The following is a 24225-nucleotide window of genomic DNA, read 5'->3' as shown; positions in this document are numbered from 1 at the left end:
GCAAATCAACCCAGTTTTGGCAGGAAGTGTCTAGTTTTGACATGGATCTCCAGGAATAGTACAGCATCGAGAGATACATGTACCAAATACAGACATGATGTTTGGTCCTTTGGAAAAAGTAGGAACAATTTATTGAATACAAGGGCTAACCTACATAAACACAAGGTGTTAAAGGCAGTGGACACTATTGGAAATTGTCTAAGACCAGTCTTCTCACTTCGTGTATCTCAACATAAACACAAAATAACAAACCTGTGAAAATTTGAGCTCAATTGGTCGTCAAAGTTGCAGATAATAATGAAAGAAAAAACAACCTTGTCACTCGAAGTTGTGTGCTTTCAGATACAAGTTGATTTCGAGACCTCATCTTTGTTTGAGGTCTCAAAATCAAATTCGTGGAAAGTTACTTCTTTCTCAAAAACTACGTCACTTCAAAGGGAGCCGTTTCTCACAATGTTTTATACTATCAACCTCTCCCCATTACTCTATACAAAGTAAGGTTTAATGCTAATAAATATTTTGAGTAATTACCAATAGTGTCCACTGCCTTTAATAAAAAAAAATCTGATTTTTTTTCTGAGGGCAAAAAAAAAAAGAAATTCAGATTTTTCTGAGGGCAAAACAAAATAGGAAAACAGCTGTAACCAGTCATGCCTGTCAACACCTGTAGTTACATGTATATGGCGACCAACACTTTCAGACATGTCAGAACAAAGCCTTTAAGCAATCACAAGAACAACAACAAAATTACGGACATGTATATACAAAGAATTGTACAGAAATGAGAATACTCTTGAAATGTGCGACTCAAAAAGGTTGTGCGATAAAACTTGAGAAATGCGTTTGTGAATTGATACATTTGAAGCAATTAGGACAAAGAACAGGTGTGAATGACATACAATGTACAAGTGCAACCATTAGAGACCCTAGCTCCCATGTCAAGCACAAAGAACATATGGATTTTGAGGTTGAAAGTACAGTGTGTATGTAATGGAATGAGGGTTCAGGCTACTTTTTTTTAAATGAAATGTTAGCTCAGTGATTATCACTGTGGCATGTGAAGACGGCAGACTGTAGACAACTAAACCAAATACATGTAATATGACAATCATCAATTCCCCTGAAAGAATTGAAACCTCCTCTTATTGACCCATTTCATCTGACGTCATCATCAGAAAAATCTTGAATGCGCCGTACTGGTGGGCAATTTCACTGTGCGTTTTCATACGTGTATACATGTATAACTGTATGTCGTGCGTTATGCAGTGAAGTGTGCATTTTAGGCGACCCGGCGTTAGTACACTGAACCCTAACTGCCCACCAACATGGTGGGCGTGGCATCAGTCGCCGCGTGTGACGCACGAGCAAGGGGTCAATTGGGAGTCTCTTGAATAGTGGACAATAAAGCATCCACCGCTTTCATACATAGATTGGACAGCAGTTGGTTTAAGGATTCAAAAGTACATGCATGAAGTGTATAAGAATGTTTCAATGTAAGAGTGCATACATGTAGATCCATGTTCCTTTGAAAAAGAGGATTAAGAAATTTGTGAGGGGCGAATCTACTTTTTGTTTCCGCATGCACTCTGAGCATCTTAAACCTAGTGGAAACAATCTTGGAAGCTCAAGTCTTGCCTACCAAAATGGCGGACTGTTACCTAAGAAACACTTACCGTTGACGTGAACGACAGTACATTTGCATTGTTTAACCTCAAGTCATGAAGGCCAGACATGAAGCGTATTAACCAGTACCATAAAGCATAGACAAACACTGAACTCAACATAAACGAGACAAATTTCAGTCGCATCCGATTCAAGCAACTTTGGCTACCGCTTTTGGCTACGGCTTCGGCTGTTGGATACATTGACAAGGTTTCAGAGCCAATTTCATGGAAGTGCTTAAAAATAAATAAATTTGTGTGCTAATTATAATAGCAGAACAATGTCCTGAAGCGCAAGAGTATTTGAAAGGTTAGTATTCACCACAGATTTGCACTGTATGTAGTCTTTCATACAGTAAGCACCGAAAGGTTAGTTCGGCTTTCCATGTGCTTACTGTAGCAGCACTGTGAATTGTAAACTTGCGTAGTAAGCACAAAATCAGCCGTGAAAAGCAGTTCTATGAAATTGGGCCCAGGACTTTTGGACATTTGGGTCGTAGCCATAACTGTACTTAATTTGTACTCAGTCTTGATTTCTTACCTTCAATTGTTCACATCTTGCATCACCAAATGACAAGTTACCCAAATCAAACTATGGTGTCGTTCAGACACAGAGTTGGTGTACATGTACTACTAATGACCAGGCATGCAACTGCCCGTTGAAAAAAAAAAAAAGGGAAATTTTCAAAGGCACAACGCAAGTGCGGAGCGAGGCAGCCGAAACTCCCAGGGACATGATACCCACAATGGTACCCTAGAAAATGTTGAGGTTTATTATGCTCTTACACTAGGTGCAAATTGTTAGCATGTACTAGGCTTATTTTACATGATTGTAGTTGTTGACACTGTTGTTGCCTTGCATAAATTAGGCTAAAAAAAACATCTGAAAAAAATTTTGCGCAAGAGTTGCATGCCTGAATGACACTGAAAGTATTGCTTCTTAACCAAATCTCTGAAAACACACTGATAACTTAATTATTCCATTAACACTTTTTGTAACTTGTAAAACTGAAGGAGAGAATTTGATAGATCTCATAGTCAGAACCTATCCATCAATGAGCAACCAGTCACGAGCAATGTTCATGAATATTTTAGCCAGATATTTGCAACATTGGTTTAATATTCATTGCAAAGTAAAAAAGCCTGTTGACAAGTCATGATTTCAAAGATTTAAATGCTATTAAATATTCATTAATAATAATAAATCATAATAATAAATCACTCTAGTAGAGCGCATTCCGTCAAAGACAGACCCCAATGCGCTGTACAGGCATGATAACAAACATACAAAGAAAACTACTCAAACTACATTAATATATATTAGATTTATAGTGTCTAAATGCAAGACAATGTGTCAAATGAGAGACATACAAGTTTACAATTCTACAGCTTACGCCATTGGGTTGAAATAAGCAATGTAGTCTTTTTCACCGAAACCAGGATAACTCTGCTTTTTCTAAGCAATGGTTTTTTTCTGAATTCTTTGTGTTTGTTAATTTCACTTTAACCAAATTTGCTCAAAATACCTGAAAAAAATAATTGACATTATCGCAGGTCACTTATAGTTATTCTTCATTTAATAATCCAGTACACTGTACTTTCAATTCACCTTTTTGTATGCTACTTTTAATTTGAGGTGATACTAACTTGTGTAACACAAGCTTAATGATCATTTTTCCAGGAAAATAAACTCACGACTGAAATTAAAATTGTAATCTGATCAAATTGAATACTAGAGGAAATTGACATTAGTCTCACAGGCCATTCACATAAGAAACTGATTAAGGAACCGACTAGTCTATAATCCCACGTCGTCAGCGCCATGATTAAATAACCATCGACTCAAACAGGTTTCCTTAGGTTTTTTTTTTTAACATAATGACATCAAGATTATCATTTCAATACACAGTGATTACGATGACTCATCCCCCGACACAGAAAACCATGCCGAGAGTGAAAGCAGAGGGTTAACCCCCCAAAAAAAACACAATAATACAAATCTTAAGATACTTGTTATTGCCCAAAATGAGGGCAACGAAGCTGAGGAATATATCCAGCAGCGAACGTGACGCCTGACAATAACATGCAGACGAAGTAAACAATCCCGAGTGCTAACCACATCCAGCCGCAGTATCTTTACATTAACAACAAAGAGCCTGAAGGGACATCGGGAAAAAAAGCTGAAAGAATACCTCGCTACATCTCCAAACGAAAAAGACTTCGTTGTCATTCCACAAAAGAAATCCACGACCAAGATAAGTATGGATTTGAAAGCCATGAAAACGAAATGATTTATTTAAACATGACCTGTTACTTACGTGTGAAGAAGGGGTAGCTAACGAAGCTCCGTCGAACGCGCACGCCGAGCATCGTGCCTGGGTCTGATAGCCGTCCCCCGGTATTATTATGATAAATTCATGTCCGCGTAAATTCCTGTGATTTGAGCGTCACAAGATATCAAGGGGAGAATCTTATGAGAGAGAGAGGGAGATGTTATCCGAACTGTACACATCCTGAGAATTACTAAACCCAATCTTCTACACCACGGGGCAGTACGGCAAAGCGTACGTGATTCGCCTGCCAAGTGGCTACACAACCCCGTTATTTTCCATCTCTCAGAAATCCTCCCCCTTTTTTCGGGGGGCCGGCGAATTTCCAGAGGCAAGATTCAATCCAATAAAGGGCGCTACGACCACATCCCAACATGGAAAAACACATCCTACAATTTTTTATATTAGATTTTGACGAGGGGAACAAGTAATTGGCGAGGGGTTAAAAATAAAAAAGGGAAGAGGTGAGACTGATGGTATTTTGATTCCCCTCGAGGCGGTTAATGCATTAGCTCCGAGCTTTGGTTCAGCGACAGGTGGGAGGGGTGTCTTCCGGCAGACCAAGAAAAGACCATTGTATTCATCAGCGGGGCTGAGGAGGTCTTATTTTTAATATTTTTAAAGTACATGTATGTATTCAAAAAGTACATGTAAACCATTCACGGATATGAGCGTTTGCATGCAAGGATGTTGTCTCCCAAAATCTAATAAAAATTCCTGTATGGTTGTAAGACATTGTTAAAGAAAAACGGGGCTAGGCTGCATCACCAAACATGTCAATAAATCAAATCAATGTCGTCAAATGAAATTAAATCACAATCCTTTAAACATTTTGGAGAGAAAACACAACGAGTAACTGGTCACAGCAGCAACACCAACATGACATAAAATCAAGAGAATGTCGACATCATATGAAATCTAATAAAAAATCTTTCATGAATGTAAACATTGCGGACAAAAAAACACGACTAACTGGTCTTAGCTGCACTATAAATATGTCAATAAATCAAAAGAATATCGTCATACGAAATCTAATAAAAATCCTTCATGAATGTAAACATTGCATGGAAAAAAAACCTGACTAACTGAATCAAATCAACTACCAGCAGTCGTTCTGAAGCATCACGAACGTAAAGTACCCCTCAAACAAGGAGGAGACAACACTGCAAACCCCAAGTAACAATTTGAAAACGAAGATTGGCAGGGGAGCAAAATAAGCACAATCGGGGGTTACCACGATGGGGCCTAAAGAGCATTCAACTCAAGCATGGCGTATCCACGGAGACCACAGACGTCATTGGTCAGTCTATGCCTTCCTCTCGATTGGCGAGGAGAAACAAATTTTCTAAGAGTGTGGAGTTGAGTATACGTCAACGAGAAACGTTGGAAACTACTAACTGAACACACTCGTACTTGAGACTCCCCCCCCCCCCCCCCCAGTTTGGACTCATTACCAATCCATTAGCCCTTGAGGGCGGAACACGAGGCAGGTGTATGGGGGGGAGGGGGGAAGGTGTTTGACGCCTTAACTGATGTGTCTGACTCAGTTCTATTCACACTTGTAAGATTTCTAGGGGGAAATCCAGACGGACTTCTCGCCAAAGCCAACGGTTAATACAGTAACACGCAACTGGTTAAAGCTATGCAGCTGGTTAAAGCTGCCCGACTTGAAAAAAATATTGATTCCACGTCTCTGTAAGTCTCCGTTTTTTTTTATGCTGTCAGAAGCAACATGAAACATGGAATGTCAACATCGCCAAACCTCAAACCAAGCAAATTTTATCCAAAGACTTCTACCCGATGCTTACAATGTTTATAAAGTTACGTATAATTAGGATATGAACAACAAAAATACAAAATGCAAGAGCCAATGCAAGCAATAAACAATAAATTAGGCCTAATAAGGAGTGGGCAACACCAAAACATCCAATTTCATACTAATTAAGAGAGAGGGACAATATAAGTTCCCAGGCTGACCTTGCAATGACACGAAAACAGTATTTGACTGACTTTTCAGGAAAATACTACACCTGAGCATGGAGCTATTTATAGTTCCATGACCTGAGCTAAGACTGGTCAAGTCACTCGCCGATTGTTTACGACCTGGGTATAACTATGGTGATTGGCATGATAATCGCTGTCAGGAAAAAAAATAAAAATTGCAATCTTGAGTAAAAAAATTCCGCAAAGCATTCTTGAGAGACTGGAATCAAGTGTGTAGTTGTGTGGCGTTGTGTCCCAAACAGTTGTCATGCGCAAAGCAATAAAATGGCAGTCTCCTAATGGACTAGATCGGCCCAGTGTATGTACATGTACATGTATGGATGTACAATATACATACATTGTGTAAATTGAAAAAATAGAATTAGCTGTTGCAAACTACTTACCAACCAAAAGGAACTATGGTAAAATGCTATAAAGAATGCTAAAATGAAAGAATGTTAAAATAGATGTACTGTACATGTACTATGTATGTAAGTTGTGTACAAACCACATTGCATGTCTGTACATGTACATGTAGATCATCATAAATGTATGGTTGTCCTACAATATAAAGAATGGGTCCCTGTCGCTCCGAAAACACATCAAAGACATTTCCTATCGCTGCTGATTACGTGAGGGAACATTACAACATCAAAGAAAACAATCGATGGTAGCCTCGAAGTCACTGCCCAAGACGGGATCTTGCGATGTGCACACCTGCGGTCAAACAACGAGGTACAATTCATTCACCTTGGGGAGGAAGGAGGATTGTGAGACGAAGTCCGAGCAAGGCCTTCAGCAAGGCTGCGTCTAGATTAAAAGGGTTTTGGGGGACAAAAATGTGCGGCAAGAGCGTTGGAAAGTAGTGTAGTCCTTCTTTGTTTCTTCTAAGGCAAAAATCGGCCCGAAACAAAAGCCAGAAGGGCATTAAAGGGGAGGGTTACAAGGGCAAATTTAGAAAAGTTAGGACGAGAAAAGAATTGTTGATGTTTATGACGAGACAGGACATGAGATGCATTCTTGACAATTTATTTTATAAAGCTTTACTTTAAAAAGGCAGGGTATACTTCTGTTACTTTCAAAGACCATTGTCCTCATTTGGTATATCCCAACATGCATAATATAACAACCATGTGAAAATTTAGGCTTGAAATGTTCTTCGAACTTGCAAGAAAATAACGAAAGAAAAACAAACACCCTACTTACATGTAGTAACTTAAAAGTGTGTCTGAAGCCTTTTCTCAAAAATCTTTCTTAGATTCAAAAGTTTGTCTTTAGTCTTTCTTAGATTCAAATTTGTGGATGAGAAATTACCTCTTTCATTAAAACTACATGTACAGTACATTACGCCAAACGGGGAAATTTCTAACAAGGTTTTAGAACATCAACAGCTCTCCTGTGCTCTTCACTAAGTACATGTAAGTTCCTATGGTCATTGACTTGTAGATTTATTACCAAACGGACACCTGGCCTTTAAACTTGACTCCACACAACTCTCTCCAATCCAGTTGAACTGAGATCAAATTACGTACGCCTTTTTACATATTCGACATGATCTCAAAATCCCAATGAAACCGATCCTGTGATGCAAGTCAATTATCTCTACCCTAATGAATTTGATCCGTTATTTCAAAATTGAAATTAAGCAATTTTTTATGTGTGTTACAATTAGACTAACAAATATACAACAGGTGGGGAGGAAAGCACTGCAAATAGAGATGCTTTATTCTGGTGCTCCTTATCTTATACAAGTGCTGGGTTGCTACGTCTTACGCAGAAGTAGTCCAGTTGGCATTAGCCCTAAAGAGGACTCTTTCTCTGTACACAGATACAGAGTCCTAACTATTAAGGCCCTTTTCTGGGGCGGAAAAATTTCAAAGCTTCATAACTCAAATCTTACCTGCAACAATTTAAAGCCACTAATTTCAACAGATTCACATTCCATGGCAGCATACATTTTTCTGCGGTGGGTTTTGGTCTTAAATACATTCCTCCAAAATCCATCATTTTCGTGAAATAATGCAGCTCCCGATCCCAGCGTAAAAAAATTCCCATTTTGATCGTTTTCTCAAATTGGTGTCTGCTGCCGTGCGTACGCGTATACATTCACGTGCAAGATGCATGATACACAGCGTTAACACGCAAATGCAACGCAAGATTTTGTGCATCTTGCGTCTTGCGTACACACGGCAGACTGTGAGAGTAAGAACAAAACTGGGAATTCCTTAACGTTGGGAGCTGCATCATTTCATGAAAATTACGGATTTGTGAAGAATATTTGATGATCAAAACCCACAGCAGAATTATATATGCTGCCATGGAATATGAATTTGTTGAAATTAGTGGTTTTGTGCAGGTAAGATTTGAGTTATGAAGCTTTGAAACTGTTCCGCCCAAGAAATGTACCCTGATATCCAGGATGTCACCGTAGTACATGTACAATACGAAAGTGTAAGGCCGCCAGGGCTATAGTTGGCATATACTTCACTAAAAATATTATTGCTATGTATTTCTATGGATGAAACCAAGGATGCCCAGTTCTTAGCCCTCTGTGGTTTGATTGGACAAAATAAAAAGTAAGCACACCCGAAAGCCTCCACAGAATCCTACAACAAAACATAAAATCGCGGTGGTACTTCTTTAAGATATTACCGCCTAATTTTACGATGTTGGCACAGGCTGTACTGGAGCAAACACGAAAATGAACGCACGCACTCTCCCCAAAACTAATGATGTATTTTACCTTCAACTTAATGCGGGGCTAGGCTGCAGGCAGAGAGGTACGTCAATTCTACAGTTGAGTGAATAAACTAATTACTTTATCAGGGGTGCAAATTGAAGTGTGTAAACAAGCAGAAATCTTGACACATTGGGTTTTTTCCTTCTCGCAGAGATTAATCTTCTGATTCTGACAAAATGAATATTATTTTAGAGAAAAGTAATCACCTCAGAGACTGGACTAATGGGGAGTTGTGGTGACACGTTTATTTACATGCCAAAATAGATTATCAGTGTACTTGTTAATAAATCTGTAGCTCGTGTGCAGCCTTGCTCCCAGTTGTGTACGAACTCGCCCGCTCGATCATAACCCCATGAAAGTGTGACTTTGAAATATACAATTAAATTGGATATTTGTTAATTAGTCCTGATCAATTCTACGAGGGTGCTCGAGTATGGTAGCCTGCGACAGAGGAATCAAGTCACAGAGCCACTGGTCCACTCTAATTCTTCTTTAATCTTGTGACACGTCAAACTTCTCACATAATGCTACATGTATATGCTATCCCATCACTCCAAATCAAACCGTATAGATCATAACGCAATCAATATAGAGAAAACAACTAGCTCCACAAAGCTGCCTTGCAATTTAAAGCAGTTTCCTTGACAACCTGCATGTTTAAATTTATATAGTCTTCGCGGAAAACGGAGAGAGAAGAAAAACAAGTGGAAAATCTAGGTGAAATAAATGGCTACACAAAAAATTCCCAATGATGGATGTGACACCTGATACATGCCGAAGTGAAATAAAATGGGGGGGGGGGGTGTAACTGAAAGCCCGGACTCCAGGCTGCTACAAGGACTATGGGGAACAATTCCCCCATTGAAGGGTGACAGTTTACTCAGTCCGAGTGCAAATTATGAAAATTGAAGCACGTCGTCTCGTTCGGCAACGGAGATTGGATTGGTTAAGAACACCCTACCACTTGTAGGAGTGGAAGAAAATCTTCTGTACTTAAAAATCGTCTTCCCATTAACTGAGGCTCTCACAACGACATATTAATCAATTGCAGTGATTAGTGACTGATTTTAGCTGCGGACACTCAGGGTTGTTCCCAGTCAGGTTAGCCAGAATTATGTAAAAGGGTGTCTAAATTTGCTGGAAATTTAAAAAGTGGATGTCTAAATTGTTCATTTGACTTGCCTTACTTTACATTAAGGTAAATGAGAGATAAAACAGGCTGTCCAAATTCAAAACAGGGTTTACAAAAGACACACTACACTCCTCTGGCTCGCACCTTTAGTAGGCTCCCCAGGATTTGTCTGCTCCCCAGGATTTGTCTAAACTATGGAGACGTCTGAACCCATGTAGATTTAGTAACTGGCTTAAAGACACTGGACACTAGTGGTAATTTTCAAAGACCAGTCTTTTCACTTGGTGTATCTCAACATGTGCATCAAGTAACAAACCTGTGAAAATTTTAGCTCGATTGGTCGTCGGAGTTGCGAGATAACTATGAAAGAAAAAAAATACCCTTGTCACACGAAGTTGTGTGCTTTCAGATGCTTGATTTCGAGACCTCAAATTCTAAATCTGAGGTCTCGAAATCAAGTTCGTGGAAAATTACTTCTTTCTCGAAAATTACGTTACTTCAGAGGGAGCCGTTTCTCACAATGTTTTTTACTATTAACCTCTCCCCATTACTCGTTACCAAGTAAGGTTTTATGCTTAAAATTATTTTGAGTAATTACCAATAGTGTCCACTGCCTTTAAGCATGCTGAATTTCTTTTTCTTTTTTCCATTTTTTTTTTTTAATTAATGTTTATTTTGGTTTAAAAAGCCCAACTGCCCAATCTGTGAAATATCAAATGGTTTAATCTTTAATTTTTGTGAAACGAATTGATTGATCTAACTTCATAAAAACAAAATTTTAATCAACTTTAAATCATGACAGTTTTAATTCCATGAAAATACACACAAATCCGTGACGATTTATATTTTGAATCTAACCAATGTTATGAACAGAACTCCATCAATTTTAGAGTAGATATTGTCATCGTGCTACGACAGGTATGACTCAGTTTTAAGTCCCCGCCGCTGGCGTTTGAATAAATTTCATACATGACTTACTGAAGTGCAGTGACAACAAAGACCCTTTGATTTCTGAAAGCCTTTTCCACACTGTCAGATTTTAGGCTTAGCGTGGTAGAGTTGGGCATTACAGTAAAGTCCTTTACACTGCATATTTTTATTTCTTCAATCAAGAAATGCTGGCTCTGGAAAAAAAGAGAAGGCTGCGGCAAGTTGTGGCTATGGCTGTTGCTAAGACTGCAAGTTGCTAAAGCTAGCCTATAATCATCAACAATTATTTCTGCATGTTAGCAGTGTCTATTAGGTACTTTCCAGAGTCCTGTGAAAAAAAATCTACAGACATACAACTCTGTGAGATTCAAACCCAAGACCTTTGCCACTCTAGATCAGCTATCTAACCACTAAACCACCAAGATAGCCATGTAGGCAGCTTTCCTAAATTTCAGAAGTGGGTACTGCAACATCTATGTTAAATCTGTATCAGGGATAAGGAATATCGTTTGGTTTTACTCTTACACCAATGCTTGTAAAGCACTGTATACTAGGTACTTTCCCAAGTCCTATAAAAAAAAGTGGGGTGGGAAATTACTCAGGTGGGATTCGAACCCACAACTTGGGATTGCAGATGTCTTACCAGTAGGTCATGGGTTTCAATCCCAACCAAGTGATATACATGTGGGAGGTTTTTCTCCCAAGACTCAGGAAAGTACTTAGTATTACACACATCGGTATGGGTAATATCTTAGAATATTCTCTTTCCCTAATACAAATTTCAACATCTATCAAACATGTTGATGCAATGATCAAGCAGTAGCCTTAGCTGTAACCTGTGCCCAATTTCATAGAGCTGCTAAGCACAAAAATTTGCTTAGCATGAACCTTCTTCTTTGATAAAAACAAACAAATTCATTGCATATTGCTTGTTACTGGTATTCAGCTGTTGTTTGCTTATCCTGAGTATCACATGGAAATTTGGTTGGTAGTCCTGTTTTTATCAAGGAAGAAATTTCACGCTTAGCAAGTTTGTGTGCTTAGCAGCTCTATGAAATTGGGCCCAGAGCTGTAGCCATATTGCCATGGCCCTAATCACCAACTCGGACACAGCTCAGCTCTCCCTGGAAGATATTAATACACGGTGTTCCCTAAAGTGCCTGACATAAATTTTCCATAACAAAGGAGACAAAGAGATAAATCTAGACAATTGATAATGCTCAACTATGACAACACTCAAGTCATCTCTATAGGAAGCAGAGACCTTGAAATACACAGTGTTCCCTAAAGTGCCTGACATAAATTTTCCATTACAAAGGAGACAAAGAGATAAATCTAGACAATTGATAATGCTCAACTATGACAACACTCAAGTCATCTCTATAGGAAGCAGAGACCTTGAAGTAGAGATGTCCTCCACAAAGTAATGTTAAGTCCTTTCTTCAAAGAAATTATCTAACGCAGGATGGGAAGAATTGCTGAAGGTTTTCGTGCTATTTTTATAAAACTGGGTTGATGTATTTTTTATGCATAAAACGTTAAATCCTTACTTCAAAGAAATATCCAATTCAAGATGGAAGAATTTCTGAAGGTGTTCATTCCAATTTATAAAACTGGGTCAATGTATTTTTTATATATGTATAATAAAAAAAAGGCCGGTTCTTAAGAGTTTGCGAAGGCGGTAATGTTAAGTCCTTACTTCAAAGAAATTATCTAACGCAGGATGGGAAGAATTGCTGAAGGTTTTCGTGCTATTTTTATAAAACTGGGTTGATGTATTTTTTATGCATAAAACGTTAAATCCTTACTTCAAAGAAATATCCAATTCAAGATGGAAGAATTTCTGAAGGTGTTCATTCCAATTTATAAAACTGGGTCAATGTATTTTTTATATATATATAATAAAAAAAAGGCCGGTTCTTAAGAGTTTGCGAAGGCGGTGGAAACACGCACGACGGGAAAGCTTTCTTACAATGAATCATTGAATTCTCATGTGATCCTTTGGAAATGCAAAACATAAATGATTTGTAGGGTTGCTCTCAGCTGCATCACACAAAGAAGAAAAGAAGAAAAAAAAAAGGGAACAAAATGAAAACGTCTGCAGGGACTTGACGATGACTTGCCAAACCTTGCACAAAATTGATTCTCCTGCTATTTTCTTCTGGTCAAATCAGTCAGCCTGGTCTAATTGCGAAGGAGGAAGGTATTGCAGATGAAATGAGGTCCAGGTTTTTGTGAAGGCTGTCCAACGTTTTATAAAAACCCATTCCCGTTATTCACGGATGATTTGAAATCGAGGCTGCCATAAATAAGCACTCTCTAATGGCAAACACGTTGCATAAATCATTGAAAATAACTGATAATCTGATAGTTACAAAACATGTAAAAAGCACGTTGTCACCCTGAGATCGCGAATTAAAACAGGGTTCGACTATTTGCAACATTCACACAAATACAAAAAATTGTGTTGAAAGCAAAGCTGCCATAAATAACCATTCTCTAAAAAGCAAACACGCTGTAGACTGATAGTTAACTAACACCATTTAACACCGGGCTTCAAGATTAAGAAACAAGATTAAACTCTTTTCAGTCTGCTCACCCCAAAATACTGAACTTTGAGTGAGAGATAGTTTCCCTGGACAAAGTTAGTCCTGTTACCTGTTTACTACTTTAAAAATACTTCCCATGCACCAACAGGATTGCACATGTATAAAACCTTTGTATTTCGGGACGTAGACTCTAGATGGAAAAACAGATGAATAAGGGCCATTACCGTGTCACTAACTACAGGAACTATGCCCACCCATCCCGGTGCCATCTTGGTTAATATTACACCAAAATGGACTATAAAGGATGATTAATGACCGCGGTTCTAAATACAGACAAAATGTATTTAAAAATTGGTCGCTCAGTGTTTAAAGACAGTGGACACTATTGGTAACTGTCAAAGACTAGTCTTCTCACTTGGTGTATCTCAACATATGCATAAAATAACAAACCTGTAAAAATTTGAGCTAAATTGATCGTCGAAGTTGTGAGATAATAATGAAAGAAAAAATACCCTTATTACACAAAGTTGTGTGCATTTAGAGGGTTGATTTCGAGACCTCAAATTCTAAATCTGAGGTCTCGAAATCAAATTCGTGGAAAATAACTTCTTTCTCTAAAACTATGGCACTTCAGAGGGAGCCGTTACTCACAAAGTTTTATACCATCAACCACGAGTAATTACTCGTCACCAAGTAAGGTTTTATGCCAATAATTATTTTGAGTAATTACCAATAGTGTCCACTGCCTTTAAGTGAAAGGAGACTCCGCAGTACCTCCTGATTTTTATGCAGTCCAACTTCTTTATCATGTGTGTCCTGTACTTAGAAGCATCACCATTTCCCTTTAGGGAAAATGTCAAGTGCTGGCATACGGATTGAATATAGACTCCCTCAAAAACAAAATATAAATAAATACCTACATCCATGTACGCAGACTAGCCATCCTTGCTCTATGGACTAACTAAAGGTGGTTTGCGGTAACACCATGTGAAAATCTCTTGTGAGGTTGGTTCAGAAAATTAAAGAACCGGTGCTTGACGTTTAAAATAAAAAAATAAAAAGTAAAACAAATTTTAAAAAACATTACAATTCACGTGGTGTTTAGTGGCAAACCACTTTCATCCCACAAACATTCGCAGAAGCAAAAATGGCTTTTGTAACTTTGGAATTGGTGCATCAGAGGAAAAAAATGCCTGTTCCACAATTTTAAAGGTAGGAATACAAAGATGGTTTGATTCAATATTTTTCGCTCCCTAGAAATAGATCATAAAAAAGTATGGTTCACACCCCTGTAATGACATCACAAACTAATAAAGGGGTCAAAGGTTACCAGGCACAAAGTGTGCACAACCAAGCAGAGGGGGTACATTTGAAATCATGCACAGGCAGTGCAGAGAAAATATGCATACAAAGTACGTAAAAAGTGCAACGGGTAAAAAAGAAAGGGAAAAAAGTGCATGCGTTGCGCATGCCGGAAAAATATTCAATAGTTTTTAATAATTGACGGATGTTGCAGCGCTGAATTGAATGCCTTCACAAGGAAAGTGTAAAGGTTTATCCGAGTCAACATGTCTCCTTAGTGTACAGTGTATGCGCATAAATTTACATTAATGTACATATGAATTAGTGTCACAACGGAAAGACGTCAGTATCACTAAATCACAAAGGAAGCGCTAAAAGGGCAAAGTATATGCTTGGTTTTTGGAATCGCTCAAAGCCTGTATGATTGTATTCAATAAAACTAACCTGTGAAAATTTCATTTCAATGGTGGTTGCGCTTATGCGATCCGGAGCGGCTAAATGTATGTCCGTCACGCAGGCAGAATAATAAATAATTGGAATTACACAATCTGAGAAAAGTTTCAGGCCTTAAAGACACTGGACACTATTGGTAATTGTCTAAGACTGAGTCTTCTCACTTAGTGTACATGTATCTCAACATATGCATAAAATAACAAACCTGTGAAAATTTGAGCTCAATCGGTCATCAAAGTTGCGAGATATGAATGAAATAGAAATCAACGTTGTCACATGAAGTTGTGACGTGCTTTCAGATGCTTGATTTCGATACCTCAAATTCTAAACTTGAGGTCTCGAAATCAAATTCGTGGAAAAATAAACCTCTTTCTCAAAAACTACGACACTTCAGAGGGAGCCGTTTCTCACAATATTTTATACTATCAACCTCTCCCCATTACTCGTTACCCAAGAAAGGTTTTATGATAATAATTATTTTGAGTAGTTACCAATAGTGTCCACTGCCTTTAAACATCTTTCAGATTGAATTTTGTTTCTCAAAAACCACAAGGGAGTCGTTTTTCAAAATGCTATCAACCTGTTGTAAATCTGTAAAACACATTTGTAATGCAAATAGTACATAATTATGGACATTACATGTACATGTATATACCAAAATGCACTAAGAGTGAAAAGTCACGTCTGAAGTAAAAATTTCTTTGTTATACTTTTAAAAAGTATATCTTAGAAGAGTCTGCTTATAATCACCGCCTTACGTACAATGCCTTAGCGAAATATTCCAAAAACAAGTGTTTGAAACAAATTTATAAGCCACGCATGTAAAACACTACATTGCACACAGTTTGCCAAACTACAAAAGTAACTTAAATAACAGAATGAGACAGTTTCTTATCAAACTTACAACCTCCCGGTCTCTTGCGACACCTATACCGTAGTAGATAGTTATCCTCAGTTCTTAGCGCCTTGGATGCAACAACAGCCATCCTTCTTATAAGTCCCCCTCCGACAGTTTCTTGAAGGGAGTTCCAGTGGGTCCGCTATACCCACCAATTCCCCACTCTGAGTCGACTCAAAGTTGGGTTCCAAAATGTGATTGACGCAGAGTTGCTATTAAAAAAGGATCCCTGGACATGTGTGCGTGTGTATACACACACATCGAGCTGCGTTTACTACAACGTGTACCTTAATGCACGATGGTGACTCACATATTACTCTCCGTTCACAACAAGTAACCACTCTGTGCATAAAGTCTGCAACCAACTGCTCCGACAGGAAAAGGGATCTCTACTGCTTAAAATTGTTGTTGGAAAGTCCCAAGCTGTGTGCTAACCCGCTAAATTCTTGGCTTGTAGCTACAGAGTCCTTGACTGGGTGCACGTCGGTTGCTGTACGGTGTGCTACTTGCCTACCATGTTCACCAATGCTTAACATAAACAGCTTCCTGTTTCACTTTGATGGGCCTGCTTTAATGCACGTTTTATTTATCGGTTGAAGAGAGAGAGAGAAAAAAACAGATCCCAACAGAGCTGTAGAGAATATAAGGCACAGTCTGATGATGGTAGTTCGGGTGTCATCATCATCATCACCACCTTGGCTTCTATCTAGGAGCAGTCGATGACGACAAAGACCAATCCAACATGAAGAGTCCTTAGCGCTGTAAGCTAATAAGCTGGTAATGGAACATTTGCCACATCCATGCAGTCATCGATGTTAACCATTCGCAACTAATCTGTGGTAATATCTACTACTACTTCAAGAAACAGCCAAGGTGTCTAGTCTCGTCAGTAATCTACGAAATGAACAATTAACATCATGGTGTCGTCCCTCAGCCGGCTGAGAAGATAGACTCAGACACACCTTGAAGTGGCCTTTGGTATTATACCAGCGCAGCTCACAGCGTCCTGACCTCACTCCGTGGCCTTTTTCGATCGTTACACAGTTTGAAGCCAGTCACACGGTGCCAACTGAATACTGGCTCTATGTTTATTCCCAATTAGGTTTATTGAACCTTCTTAAAGTCATCATAGAAGAAAAGACAATTCTCTGTCATTATTTTCCTAGTGCACGCAGGGTTAAGTTAGAAATTGTTTACGAAAAGTTCCACCTCGTTAAAACCTTCAGTAGAAACATCAAAATCACAGTTGATCAAAATATTCTGAAATGTCAACTAAAAGATGCAACATCAAAAGATGATGATATTTGGTCATTTCCAAGTATTTCAAAAAAAAAAAAATATTGTTTTCCTTCACCACCTGAACAAACTTTACATCTCCTAACCAAAAAGCTATCTTTCATTAAAATAAGCTACACCCAAGGCAGACCTGAGTGGCAAGCCAACGGGGTAAAACTTCAATAGAAAACACCTTCAAAGCCAATTAATAAAACCACATTGACTTGATTTGACTTGATGAAGAACACGTAGCTTCAACAATCTCCACTCTGATTATTTCTTGTCAAGAAACGAAGTAAAGAGCAACATCCCTCATGTCAATTTCATCTTCCAAAGCATGATCCCCATCGGTACGAGCAATGCAATATAGAGTAGTCTCCTCAATGTTGGGAAGGTGTCAGTAGTCACAATATAAACAAACTGTTGGTCTTTATAATCCAAGACATCCACCGAACACTCTCATCCCCACATGAACGCCCAAGCCAGGCCAATGTGAAGGCTGGATATAGAGAAACAATTGGGTGTACCCTCCGCATCTCCACAGACTGTGTTTACTCCAATTGACACACAAAGCACAGATGAGTCCCAAGTGACTATTACCGCAACGTTCACATCAATTAATCCCCGGTCGTGCTGTACTCCAAACTCGGCCAGCGACGGTGAAGGCACGCAGTTTATCATCAATGGCAGTGATCCTTTGCTCCGTCGTCGGGGACAGGCACAAAAGATCAACAATCTCCGGGTATCCTATCTTTTATTTAAATCAAACAATGCGTGTCTAAAAAAACGGAGGGTAGAGGCAGGGGGGTGGAAACAATGTCGGATGACTGGCTGCGAACCCAGACTGACAACCTCCCTCACGTATTCCGAATAGATACAGGAAATGGTAAATATTCACTCGAGTGTCGACACAAACACGCAAGAGGCGATGCTAATTCTGCAACTTTACCCAGGGCTTTCTTCTTTTTAAATTGGCTGTGTTGTTTAAAGACTGGTAGAATTACCCTGGAAGCCCGTGCTGGTTCACCTGTAGATTGTGAATATTATGTTGAAAAGCTGAATGGAATAATTCTCCAATCTCGCCGTCCCGGGCAGCTGATATTCTATTCACGGGAGAATTTGTTTTTAAGACACTGTGTGTCCGCGGCCCCTTAATGTGCCACGGCACCGGGGAGGAAGAAGTACAAGCTATCCAGTCGTGATAAATTCTCATAATGTGCTGTCAGATCATTGTGTGCACTGTGTTAAACCCACACAACCTGACATAACTTTAATAAAGCGCATTTTTCCAAGCGGGTGTTTATTCAGCAACGGCCCAGCTGCCTTCCACGGGGAGAGGGATCCCAGTACCTTCTCCGTTGCCATCACAGGGGAAATTAACACTCAGCACACCGTGTGATTATGCCTGTGGGACGTAATATGGGGGGGGGGGCAAGCGCAGGCAGTAGATAGAGAGTTAAGACAGAGAGACATTAACACCCACAACCAACTTAGATGAGAAATCCGGCAAGAATCACGTACAGACGAAGGCGGCGGTTTATCGGGGAGTTAAACGCGATGCCAAATCGTAGGATGCAATCGTTGAGAAGTTTGTGATGTGACCCGCGAACAATCAATAGTACGCTAGCGTGTCGGGGGCTCAGCGTTAACCTGCCTGTGATGGGAGCATTACCATCTCTCCTGCAGGGGATAGCTGGAGCATGACCAAAAATAAATTATCTCCTTCTGCCGAGCTGTGAAGAGCCACAGCCGCAGCGACACACACAAACAAAGAAACCAAGTTTGGTCAGGTTGGTGACTGTAGACTACATAGGTGCTGATGAGTTAACAATATACCACGAACAAATCAAGGTATTTATGTTGAGCATAAATTAAGTATAAACATCTGGAAAGCTCCAGTTGACTTTTATCAAAAATTGCTGGGAACTCAGAAATGAAATATGTAGACCCCTATGTTACTAACGACACTTTTGCATATCCACTGAAGAAAATGACATTCAAAGAATTTTACTCTCAACATCTTACGTTTTTTGATTGTCAATATCTGTCAGTTGTAAAAAATAAACAAAAAGGGAAGACGCCAAAAAGGAAGTGCATGATGATCTTACATTATACTCTCACTCATATTATGTGCCTTTACTTTCGAGAGTGATTAACCTATTTTTAGCCAGCACTTGAAACCACCATTTACGATGGACTGTTCCATTTAAGTCAATAACAGGGGGGAGAGGAAATTTTCATGGGAGACATAATTCATTCGTTGCTTTGTTTTATCGTTAATTTAATGGAGCAAAAAGCTATTCAAGATGGCAAGATTGTTTTTTAAATGGGCTTAAGTGTCACAATTAAAGAAATTCAGCAAACACTAAAAAGCTACCTTCTCTTTAAATTACGCAGGCCTCATTTCTATAGTGGATTCTCCGGTTGGTCCGTAAACCCACAGTGACAACTAACAACAGGAGGAGGAAAAATACTCGTCCAACCTTTGCCTTTTAGCCATACAGCAGAAAGTGATGAAGACGAGCATTGACTAAACAGTAATTGCCGGCTACACGTGTAGCATGACAAATTGCACCGGGAAGCAACTTAAAGGCTAATGCCTTGTAGTTCATGTCCTGTCCTGTTTACACCCACTGAATCACTTCAGATGCTGTCACCAACTACGTGGTAGTCAACTATATAGATTTGAGGCAGGAAACCAAAGCCTACACTGTACGTAAAAAAAAATTGGGAAGGAGGGGTAAGTCAAGTGCCACGTGGCCAGCGGAAACTCGACATATGGGAAAAGAATGGCATGTTAACATGGAAGGGGGATACTTTGAGTAGCGAAGTTCAACATATGGAAAAAGAATGGCATCTTATATTGAACCTGTAGGTATAACATAATGTACAGTTATAATGTAAAGATAGGGTGAAGGTAGTTCCTCCCACAGGCAACCTATGACAGTCAAGCAAAGCTGAGAAAAAACCTACATCAGTCCTATGAAGTAAACAAACTATCAACAAGCAAACAGACAAGCAAACAGACACCCCAACAAACAAACAAAAACAAACATCAAAGAGTTAAAACAAAACATTTCCAAGGGAGGAATGACATCAGTAACATTTCGAGTGCACACATTTGGTGATCTAATTAAGACCTGTTGTAAATGATGGCATCACGCCTGGGTGAGTTTTTCTCAATTTTAGATTCCTCAGTCTCACCGTCACAGCTCAGGAGAGACCAGGGTGATGCGCGCAACGCGTGACGAACTGGGAACGGACTTCATTATGTGCAGGGTCTGCAGCTGCGACCACTACGATGTGAATTTATAACGTCGGCAAAATGGTGTAAATCATGCGTCAAAGAAAACCCCTGCTGTTTTCTTGCGTCTTGAATATTTGATGACTTTCTTCCAAGGCTCCCGTTCATTTCAATTATTTGGTGGTTAAACAATTTACGAAAGACTAATACAACGGGGAATATGTAAAAATCTGAAGACTATAGGCTACAGGTTTGTATATCCGTACTGAGATTTTACATTTTGTTTTGCCTCAAAAACTATACGCAAGGTTAGACTGTAGAGAGCTCAGTCTGTTAAAATTAATAAAGAAAATCAAATAAAAACCCAAGAAGCTGTGGCTCATCTTGTACATACTTCTTAAATTATGTGTATTTGTTGTTACAAATTAACATCATGAGTGCATTAACAAATTTTTGCCACGTGTATACCTTAAGTGCACAATACACACACTAAATTTCTTATCTGAATGAAGAAGAAGACAAAAACACAAACAAGAAGCTGCGGACCACCGGTGGTGTTCAAATAACGAGACAGATTGGGATCTAGTATCACATTGTTAGTTTGTGATTGGTCATCATCACTAATTACATCATTCATGGTTGGTTTACAGTGCAATATTACACTCTAGTCTGTAATGCATACATGTACACTCCTGTCTGCACCGCATGGAGTAGAGAGAATAATGTTTATCTACCACTCCCCCAACAAGAAATAAAGAAAATTTAGTTCTAGCAAGCAAGAATTTGTGCAAACATTGAGACCCGCTAAAGTGTGGAGTTTGTTTTACCTTCACGCATTAAAGTAACGTACGTTGGACCAAAGCAGTGCAGAAGAAAGTTGCTTAACCATTTTCTGCTTAGCGGAAATAGTAAGCAGAACACCAGTCACAAATCAAATATATGATATGTTCTTTTGGCTGGTAACCTTATTTTAGCAACATAATTTTGTTGTGCTGATTACTTTCTGTACATAGTATGTATGTAAGTCCCAACAATTCTAAGCATCAGCACCAGAGACGAGTGTTGCAAATGTTATAAGTTACTCATCTTAAGTGTTCATCTTCAACAATGAGACAAGGGTTTTGTTTGTTCTATGGACTCCCCACCCCTTTCCTAGTAAAGCTTATGACAACACTCAATATATGCCTTAAGACATGTTATAGACACTGACCTTTGGTTGATGACCTGTGGTCAATTAAGACTCTCGCTCGATCCCACCTGTCTCTACTAGCCATTATTAGTTAAAGGTAAGGGTCTAGGTACATTTTGTAACACAAAACAATTTGTCAACAGAATTACATTAAACTTACACCGTTCGAAGATAATGGTGGTAGAAAGCTTACCTTAAGATATTACTTGCTGATGAGGTGATGTAGTTTTTGAGAAATTAGTGAAAAAATGTCACAAAAATACGTTTTACCAAGTGCTAAAATAATTTGTGTGACTTGTGTTACTCATTTCTCAAAAACTTAAGCACCTTAGCAATTAATATTTTAAGGGAAGCTTTCTACCATCAATAATCTTCAAACTGTGTGAATTTAATGTAAATCTGTGGTCATTGGGTTTAAGGGGTTCATTCGGGTAAAGAATGATGATCAGACTGAAGGGCGATTAAGCACGTGTCGAGAAAAAAAAACAAGGCCGGCCGGAGCTTACAAAAACAGGTCAAATGGATTCATCGTCAAACACGATCAATGACAAGCAGGAACTTACACCGAATTAGCAACTTAGATTTTCTCTCTCGATTTCTTACAATTTCTCAAGATGGATTTAAAAAATAATATATTTTTATTTTATTTTATTGATGTAATAATATTGTAGGACTTAATTAGTCTCAGAAGTTGCAAGTGAATAATGAAAGAAGAAACAAAACCTGTACATGTACCCAAATTGGTGTGCTTTACAATGTAAATGACTAAAAAAGGGTTTAAGTGAAAAATTACCTCTTTCTACAAAAACTTTGCAGCTCCAGAGGGAGCTATTTCTCACAATGTTTTATACTACCAACAGCTCTCCATTGCTCATTACCAAGTAAGTCTTTATGCTAACAATTTACCAATAGTGTCCAGTGCCCTTAAAGGGTTAAACAGCTTTCAGCATAACTCATTTTAAAAACTAAACACCACACTATGTCCTTCATATTAATCTCCAACAGTAAACCCTCGCTCATCATTCAACGGTGGTTTTAAGGTATTCAGAGGTTTTTAACATCAGGACACCTCGCCAGGAATGACGGAGTACAATACATACGGTATGAACCTCACGTGCATCATTAAAGGTCAACAACTCTGTGTTTCCTGTAAGCAGATACAGATCCTGGTCTCTATCTTTGGACTATTTCTTAATCAGTCTCCGAGCTCCGTAGCTGACTGAAGAACAAGAACAAAACGAGCACCCTCTCAGAATGACCAACTTTAAAGGCAGTGGACACTATTGGTAATTACTCAAAATATTTATTAGCATAAATTCTTTCTTGGTGACGAGTAATGGGGAGAGGTTGATGGTATAAAACATTGCGAGAAATGGCTCACTCTGAAGTGGCATAGTTTTCGAGAAACAAGTAATTTTCCACGAATTTGATTTCGAGACCTCAGGTTTAGAACTTGAGGTCTCGAAATCAACCATCTAAACGCACACAACTTCGTGTGACAAGGGTGTTTTTTTCTTTCATTATTATCTCGCAACTTCGATGGCCGATTGAGCTCAAATTTTCACTTCTTTGGAGGAGGGAAATGACAATTGAAATGAAGACGATTTCAGCCTTAACATTAGCCCTGAAAACATATTACAATAAGCCATTTTGAGGTATGACGGACACAATACAACAACACTAAGGTTTGGGTAAATTTGTGTGCATACACCCAAACCACACAGTAAACTCCTATCACGTCCACCATACCACAAAAAGGCTAACATAATAGCCCATTGTTTAGTGTTATTGCTGGTTTTCTGACCGTCCAAAAAATGAAATCTAACTTGAGTACATGTAGGAAGGATATCGTGCACAATAAATGCACAGTACACAGCACATTAACTCATGGTGTGTGCTTTTGAACCACTTAGACAAAATCAGAAAAATTCTGTTTGTTAATGCGTGATTTAAGAATGTTAAATGAACTCGCTATTAAACATAATTATGCTTCATTTTTATATAAAAAAAATAAACCTCAAATTCTAAACATGAGGTCTCAAAATCAAGTTCGTGGAAAATTACTTCTTTCTTGAAAACTACGTTACTTCAGAGTGAGCCGTTTCTCACAATGTTTTATACTACCAACAGCTCTCCATTATTCATTACCAATAAAGGTTTTATGCTAATCATTATTTTGAGTAATTACCAGTAGTGTCCACTCCCTTTAAGCACAATATAAAAACATTCCACAAAGGCACTGATCCTAAATTGTAAATAGTAATTAAACTAAGCATGGCAATCAATGTTTTCCTTCCAGTCCAGCACTCCCTTCTTAATGAAGACGTCAAATCCCAAAAACCTAATCCATAACCCAAATTTTATCCTTAACAAAACTGCCTCAAAATAAAAAATAAAACATGCAACATCATCAGAAGAAAGAAAATCCTCGAGTCGGCAAGAGCGGAGCATCACTAATGAAATTCCCCTTCATTTATATCAATGTACAATACCCCAGAAATCATCCAACGTTCAATGCCAATATAAAAGATCGTTGACC

General features: G+C 38.7%; 1 protein-coding gene across 3 annotated transcripts in view; it reads right to left on the bottom strand.

Moving 5' to 3' along the window:
* Positions 1-18855, bottom strand: part of LOC117295245 (amyloid-beta A4 precursor protein-binding family A member 1-like) — a 51280-nt gene extending 32425 nt beyond the window's left edge. The window contains exon 1 of one of the 3 annotated variants that reach the window (XM_033777781.1): positions 15985-18855. In XM_033777781.1, the coding sequence (XP_033633672.1) occupies positions 15985-16066 (82 nt within the window). In that variant the 5' untranslated portion in view covers positions 16067-18855. Of the gene's footprint in view, positions 1-3979; positions 4210-15984 lie in introns of those variants that run through there. The other 2 variants (XM_033777780.1, XM_033777782.1) reach the window with 2 other exon arrangements.
* Between the last annotated feature and the right edge of the window lie 5370 nt (positions 18856-24225).

The sequence above is a fragment of the Asterias rubens genome, chromosome 10, assembly GCF_902459465.1.
Source record: "Asterias rubens chromosome 10, eAstRub1.3, whole genome shotgun sequence".
NCBI classification, from domain to species: domain Eukaryota; kingdom Metazoa; phylum Echinodermata; class Asteroidea; order Forcipulatida; family Asteriidae; genus Asterias; species Asterias rubens.
Note: the sequence above shows the minus strand (reverse complement) of the source record. Positions and strands in the feature narration are given on the sequence as shown.